The sequence below is a fragment of the Danio rerio genome, chromosome 2 (assembly GCF_049306965.1).
Source record: "Danio rerio strain Tuebingen ecotype United States chromosome 2, GRCz12tu, whole genome shotgun sequence".
Classification (NCBI taxonomy): domain Eukaryota; kingdom Metazoa; phylum Chordata; class Actinopteri; order Cypriniformes; family Danionidae; genus Danio; species Danio rerio.
In genome coordinates, this window is record NC_133177.1 from 63,457,501 (window position 1) to 63,465,000 (window position 7,500).

The 7,500-nt window shown below is 52.4% G+C and overlaps 1 protein-coding gene across 50 annotated transcripts in view; it reads left to right on the forward strand.

The window, feature by feature from the left end:
* wu:fj49a02 overlaps positions 1 to 7,500 on the forward strand; it is a 51,508-nt gene that overhangs the window by 18,125 nt on the left and 25,883 nt on the right. For 32 of the 50 annotated variants that reach the window (XM_073932658.1, XM_073932717.1, XM_073932664.1 and 29 more), the window contains 9 exons: positions 1,319 to 1,423; positions 2,169 to 2,288; positions 2,643 to 2,726; positions 5,059 to 5,244; positions 5,379 to 5,537; positions 5,644 to 5,754; positions 6,515 to 6,652; positions 7,081 to 7,260; positions 7,383 to 7,500. The exon at positions 7,383 to 7,500 is cut by the window's right edge and continues 53 nt beyond it. In XM_073932658.1, the coding sequence (XP_073788759.1) occupies positions 1,319 to 1,423; positions 2,169 to 2,288; positions 2,643 to 2,726; positions 5,059 to 5,244; positions 5,379 to 5,537; positions 5,644 to 5,754; positions 6,515 to 6,652; positions 7,081 to 7,260; positions 7,383 to 7,500 (1,201 nt within the window). Of the gene's footprint in view, positions 551 to 1,318; positions 1,424 to 2,168; positions 2,289 to 2,642; positions 2,727 to 5,058; positions 5,245 to 5,378; positions 5,538 to 5,643; positions 5,755 to 6,514; positions 6,653 to 7,080; positions 7,261 to 7,382 lie in introns of all 50 variants that reach the window. The other 18 variants (XM_073932554.1, XM_073932589.1, XM_073932571.1 and 15 more) reach the window with 2 other exon arrangements.

Genomic DNA, 7,500 nt, shown 5'->3' on the forward strand with positions numbered 1-7,500 from the left:
ATGCCACGTGTCGGAGCGGAGGTGCAGGACCTGCAGGGCGCTGCGCGTGCCCGACTCTGATTTCGAGGCCGTTTGCAAGGTGCCCCGGCGGGTGCTGAGGAGCGTGTCCTGTGGGCCATCCACACGGTCTGCCAGCGGCTGCAGGGAGGAGCGGGTGAGCGGGGCGGTGCCCACACTGAGGCCGGAGTCCAGCTCGTCAGACGGGGAGCAAACGCTGCGGGAGCGGCAGAGCGCCGGGGGGTCCCTGGAGTCGCTGGACGCTCCGTTCACCGAGGGCCGAAGCGGTGCTACGTCTGTGGAGCCTCTGCCCCATGCTGGACTCCTGCTGGCACTGCAGGACTGTGGGTACCGGCCCGTGAGGAGCGCCCGCGGCAGCAGACTGCCCATCCTGACCGCTGCCGGCCTAACGAACGCAGGAGTACAGCCAGAGCGCAGGAGCCGCAGCGAGGAGCCGGAGCTGCAGGAGTTGGAGGAGTTGTGGCGCCCCCTGCTGGACGAGTACCGGCCCCTGTGCCCCCGCCGGACCCCCAAGGAAAAGCGCAGTGCACGGGTCAGCGCCGCCTCCTCATGTCCACCGTTCAGTGTTTTGGGTCTTTGAGATTCCGCAGAAGCGATGGATGAGTGTGTGATGTCTGCTGTGTGTGTGTGATTCTGTGTGTGTGTGTGTGTGCTCACACTGCCCCCCTGTGTGTGTCTGCGCGAGCGCATGACCTGATATTAATAGCAGAACCCAGCCAACACACACTACACACCCTGAAGCCCAGAGCGTTGGGGCCACACTGTCCTCAGATCAGCTGTGTGTGTGTGTGTGTGTGTGTGTGTGTTCTGCTGTTCTCTGGCGCTCACTGAAACACACTGATAGCCATGATGACTTTGTTAAAGAGGCTAACAGGGAGAGCAGAACACACACACACACAAACAAACCACTGGCCCAGTTCTGTCATGAGGACCTCAAGGCCATACACACACACACACACACACACACACACACACACACACACACACACACACACACACACACACACACACACACACACACAATCTCTCTCTTTCTCACACACTCAGTGAAGCATGATAGATGATAGATGCACTCTTGCAGGCGCACGCACACACACACACACACACACACACACACACACACACACACACACACACACACACACACACACTGGGAGCGCGGCCGGCCTCAGGTGCTCCAGCATGAGGGATCTTCACTGAACTCAGATCAGCCTCAAGAGAAGAGGAATACAGCAGATGAAGGAGCAGTGTGTGTGTGTTAATGTTATACTGATGCGTGTGTGTGTATGTGTGTGTGCAGAGTCTGGTGGAACAGCAGTATGAGGACGCGGCAGGGCAGTGTGTGTCGGAGCAGCAGGTGGAGACGCTGCAGACGCAGATCACACACAGCCAGAACAGCAACCAGGTGAAGATCTGCTCTCTCACACACACACACACACACACACACACACACACACACACACACACACACACACACACACACACACACAGTTTGTCTATTGGCAGTTGACTCTTCAGTGAGCTGCAGCACAGTGCTGATGTGTGTTTGTGTGTTCAGTGTGTGTGTGTTCAGTGTGTGTGTGTGTGTGTGTGTGTGTGTGTTCAGTGTGTGTGTGTGTGTGTAGTGTGTGTGTGTGTGTGTGTTCAGTGTGTGTGTGTGTGTGTGTGTGTGTGTGTGTGTGTAGAGGTCTGCGCTGTGGTTAGTCTCGCTCCCGCTGTATATTCAGCCTTTGTTCTCCTGCTGCCCGACCCGCCCTGTTTTCTCCCTGACCCGACCGTTCCCGCCAAACTTAGATCTGGTTTCCAAAATCCAAAATCTCAGATAATTGGCAGAGAGCAGATGAGCTGCAGGCGTGCGGAGACTGCAGGTGCAGGTGGAGGCTGCTCTGAGGATGCAGATGAGCTGAGTGGTGAGTTCTGGCTGTGCGGGTCAGAGATGTGCTGTTCTGTATAGTGTCTGGGCTCGTGAACGCTGTACTGCTCACCCGCCGCTCCCGTTCACATCACACCAGAGTCACGGACCGGTACCACGGGTCATTCAGCACCGCGAGACATCTGGCCAGGAACACAGACCTCTACATGTGTTTATAATGTGTGTTAAATGTGTTAACGCAAGCTCACAGTGTGTGTGTGTGTGTGTGTGTGAGCAGGAGCTGCAGCAGAAGCTGTGTGAGCTGGAGTCAGAGCTGCTCTCCATCAGACAGACCTCACAGGAGCAGGAGAACACCATCCAGACGCTCACACACACCCTGAGCACTAAAGACACACAGGTGGATCACACACATACACACACACACGCACACATGCACGCACGCACGCACGCACACACACACACCCTGAGCACTAAAGACACACAGGTGGATCACACACATACACACACGCACGCATACACACACACACACACGCACACACACACACACACACACACACACACACACACACACACACACACACACACACACACACACACACCCTCAGCACTGAAGACACACAGGTGTGTCACACACACACAAACACACAAACATTCTTCATAATTTTCTTGCTGTGTGTGTGTGTGTGTGTGTGTGTGTGTGTGTGCGTGCGTGTGTGTGCATGTGTGTGTGCGTGCGTGTGTGTGTGTTTAGACTCAGGAGCTGTATAATGTGATTGAGGGGCAGAACAAAACACTGTGTAAACTCAGAGAGAGCCAGCGGCTGCAACCCACACAGGTGAGTACACACACACACACACACACACAGTGGCACCCAAGGCGGCCCCTAACCTCTTCATTCCTGGAGTACCGCTCTCAGGATCAACACTCTTGCACAAAATAAATCACATCTCGACGCACACGTGACGTTTACCGAGTCGCAGTTTCTTTCTTTCTTTTGCACCATTTCCCCGTGCAGCAAGAGCCCCCCCCACACAACCGCCCATACTGCCCATGCCCAAATCCATTACTGCACACACACGCACGCACACACACACACACACACACACACACACACACACACACACACACACACACACACACGCAAGCACGCACGCACACACTCACACACACACACACTCAGAGTATTTGACAGATTATTCCCTAAATCATCTGACGCACACTCTGCTGCTGTCATTGGTGTATTCCCTGCGTCTCGCTCACCTTCAGTGGACGCTTCCCTCTCCAGCTGCCCTGAGCAATGTGCACTCGCAGTCCTCAGAGTGTGTGTTTGAGTGTGTGTTTGAGTGTGTGTTTGAGTGTGTGTTTGAGTGTGTGTTCAGAGTGTGTGTTTGAGTGTGTGTTTGAGTGTGTGTTCAGAGTGTGTGTTTGAGTGTGTGTTCAGAGTGTGTGTTCAGAGTGTGTGTTCAGAGTGTGTGTTTGAGTGTGTGTTCAGAGTGTGTGTTCAGAGTGTGTGTTTGAGTGTGTGTTTGAGTGTGTGTTCAGAGTGTGTGTTCAGAGTGTGTGTTCAGAGTGTGTGTTCAGAGCGTGTGTTCAGAGTGTGTGTTTGAGTGTGTGTTCAGAGTGTGTGTTTGAGTGTGTGTTCAGAGTGTGTGTTTGAGTGTGTGTTTGAGTGTGTGTTCAGAGTGTGTGTTTGAGTGTGTGTTCAGAGTGTGTGTTCAGAGTGTGTGTTTGAGTGTGTGTTCAGAGTGTGTGTTCAGAGTGTGTGTTTGAGTGTGTGTTCAGAGTGTGTGTTTGAGTGTGTGTTCAGAGTGTGTGTTCAGAGTGTGTGTTCAGAGTGTGTGTTCAGAGTGTGTGTTCAGAGTGTGTGTTCAGAGTGTGTGTTTGAGTGTGTGTTTGAGTGTGTGTTTGAGTGTGTGTTTGAGTGTGTGTTCAGAGTGTGTGTTTGAGTGTGTGTTCAGAGTGTGTGTTTGAGTGTGTGTTTGAGTGTGTGTTCAGAGTGTGTGTTTGAGTGTGTGTTTGAGTGTGTGTTTGAGTGTGTGTTCAGAGTGTGTGTTTGAGTGTGTGTTCAGAGTGTGTGTTTGAGTGTGTGTTTGAGTGTGTGTTCAGAGTGTGTGTTTGAGTGTGTGTTCAGAGTGTGTGTTCAGAGTGTGTGTTTGAGTGTGTGTTTGAGTGTGTGTTTGAGTGTGTGTTCAGAGTGTGTGTTTGAGTGTGTGTTTGAGTGTGTGTTTGAGTGTGTGTTCAGAGTGTGTGTTTGAGTGTGTGTTTGAGTGTGTGTTTGAGTGTGTGTTCAGAGTGTGTGTTTGAGTGTGTGTTCAGAGTGTGTGTTTGAGTGTGTGTTTGAGTGTGTGTTTGAGTGTGTGTTCAGAGTGTGTGTTTGAGTGTGTGTTCAGAGTGTGTGTTTGAGTGTGTGTTCAGAGTGTGTGTTCAGAGTGTGTGTTTGAGTGTGTGTTTGAGTGTGTGTTTGAGTGTGTGTTCAGAGTGTGTGTTTGAGTGTGTGTTCAGAGTGTGTGTTTGAGTGTGTGTTCAGAGTGTGTGTTCAGAGTGTGTGTTTGAGTGTGTGTTTGAGTGTGTGTTCAGAGTGTGTGTTCAGAGTGTGTGTTCAGAGTGTGTGTTTGAGTGTGTGTTCAGAGTGTGTGTTTGAGTGTGTGTTCAGAGTGTGTGTTTGAGTGTGTGTTTGAGTGTGTGTTTGAGTGTGTGTTCAGAGTGTGTGTTTGAGTGTGTGTTTGAGTGTGTGTTTGAGTGTGTGTTTGAGTGTGTGTTCAGAGTGTGTGTTTGAGTGTGTGTTCAGAGTGTGTGTTTGAGTGTGTGTTCAGAGTGTGTGTTTGAGTGTGTGTTCAGAGTGTGTGTTCAGAGTGTGTGTTTGAGTGTGTGTTTGAGTGTGTGTTCAGAGTGTGTGTTCAGAGTGTGTGTTCAGAGTGTGTGTTTGAGTGTGTGTTCAGAGTGTGTGTTTGAGTGTGTGTTCAGAGTGTGTGTTTGAGTGTGTGTTTGAGTGTGTGTTCAGAGTGTGTGTTCAGAGTGTGTGTTTGAGTGTGTGTTTGAGTGTGTGTTTGAGTGTGTGTTTGAGTGTGTGTTCAGAGTGTGTGTTTGAGTGTGTGTTTGAGTGTGTGTTCAGAGTGTGTGTTCAGAGTGTGTGTTTGAGTGTGTTCTCGTGTTCTGTCTCTTTGCAGGCTCCAGCAGACGCTCCAGATCCGGTTCTGCAGGGTTCTGCAGTGAGCTGTGATCTGGAGGAGACTCGGTGCGCGCTCACACTGACCCAGAGACGACTGCAGGACCTGCAGCGAGAGCGAGAGCGGCTGCAGACCGAACTGCAGAACACACTGCAGCACAGAGAGAGCGCACACACACACACACAGGTACAGCACGCTCTATGAGCATCCTGTCAACTCCTGTAACACTCAGTAATACAGGAGTGTGTGTGTGTGTGTGTGTGTGTGTGTGTGTGTGTGTGTGTGTGTGTGTGTGTGTGCATGTGTGTGTCCTCTGGCAGGACCTGCGGCAGGCGGTGGAGCAGCTGCGCTCTGAGCTGCAGGTAAAGGTGTGTGAGCTGCGTGATCGGGAGGTGCAGGCGCAGACACACATTGCAGACAGAGACCGAACCATCGCGCAGCTGCAGCAGAGCTTGAGCCGCAAAGACAAACAACTGCAGGTGGCGCTCTTCCCCACTTATACTGGAGTGTGTGAGCAATCCTGCAGCGAGGGTCCCAGTAAACATCTGTGTGTGTGTGTGTGTGTGTGTGTGTGTGTGTGTTCAGGAGTACTCAGAGCTGCTGAATCCCTCATCTGACTCCAGTGGAGTGGTGGACAGAGACACACTCCTGCAGACACTGAGGAGACGCATCCGAGAGCGGGACAGAGCCCTGGAGGTGTGTAGAAGATCCTCTCTACTGTCTGTGCTCATCCTCTTGATCCTCCTCCTCTTCTTTGCTCCTCCCCCTCCTTCTCTCTGATCCTCCTCCTCCTCTTTGATCCTCCTCCTCTTTGATCCGCCTCTTTGATCCTCCGCCTCCTCCTCTTTTCTCTTCCCCTTCTCCTCTTTGCTCCTCCTCCTCCACTTTGATCCTTCGCCTCCTCCTTTTTGCTCTTCCCCTTCTCTCTGATCCTCCTCCTCTTTGATCCTCCTCTTCTTTCCTCCACCACCGTTTGATTCTCCGCCTCTGTGATCCTCCTCGTTTTTGCTCCTCCTCTTTGCTCCCCCTCCTCTTCGATCCTCTGCCTCCTCCTCTTTGCTCCTACTCCTTGTCTTTGGTCCTCCCCCTCCTCCTCTCTGACCTTCCTCCTCCTCTTTGATCCTCCACCTCCTCTGTGATGCTCCTTGTCTTGATCATCCTCTTGATGTTACTCCTCCTCCTTTTTGCTTCTCCTTTTTTCTTGATCCTGCTCGTTCTCTTTGCTCCTCCCCCTTCTCTTTACTCCTCCTCCTCTTGATGATCCTCTTCCTCTTGATCCTCCTCTTAATGCTCCTCCTCCTCCTTTTTGCTCCTCCTCCTCTTCTCTTGATGCTCCTCCTCTTTTCTCCTCCTCCTCTTGATCCTCCTCCTCCTCTCTGCTCCTCCTCCTCTTGATCCTCCTCCTCCTCTCTGCTCCTCCTCCTCTTGATGCTCCTCCTCCTCCTGTGTGTTTCAGAGCTCTATTGATGAGAGGTTCCGCTGTGTGGAGCAGCAGGAGGCTGAGGTGCGGCGGCTGCAGCTGGTGCTGCGAGAGAAAGACCGAGACCTGGAGAGACTGAGCAGCGTCCTGCAGAGCAACAACCACACCCTCACGGTCTGTGTGTGTCTCTGTGTGTGTGTGTGTGTGTGTGTCTCTGTGTGTGTCTCAGTGTGTGTGTCTCTGTGTGTGCCTCAGTGTGTGTGTGCATGTCTCTCTGTGTGTGTGTGTCTCTGTGTGTGTGTGTCTCTGTGTGTGTCTCAGTGTGTGTGTGCATGTCTCTCTGTGTGTGTGTGTCTCTGTGTGTGCATGTCTCTGTGTGTGTGTGTGTCTCTGTGTGTCTCTGTGTCTGTTTGTTTGTGTGTGTTTCTGTGTGTGTGAAACATGGTGTGTGTGTGTCTGCACATGTGTGAATCATAATATGTGAGTGTGTGTGGTCTTCGGGACTGGTTACACCTCTGTGTGTCTGTGTGTGTTCTGTAAGATTAACTTTCCCTCTGTGTGTGTGTGTGTGTGTGTGTGTGTGTGTGTGTGTGCGCGCTCAGGGTCTGGATGCAGTGCTGCGCAGTAAGGATCTGGAGCTGCAGGGGGCGCTGGAGGCCTGTCGGAGGCTGGAGTTTCTGAAGCAGCAGAGCGAGGAGAAACACACACTCGCTGTCCGAGAGCGAGACGGCATCATCAAGCGGCTGCAGACCGCCCTGCACACACACACCACACACACTGAGGTAAACACACACGCTGTTTGTGTGGCTCTGCTAACAGGCTAGTGTGCGCCGCTTCACTGTACGTGTGTGTGTGTGTGTTTGTGTGTGTGTGTGTGTGTGTTTGTGTGTGTGTGTGTGTGCAGGAGCTGCAGGTGGCGGGGGGGCAGGGCTCTGCTGGACTCCTGCTTAAGCTCTCGGAGGCGGAGCGTCTGCTGCAGGAAGTGATGTCAGAGCGCAGCCGGCAACTACAGGAACACCAGC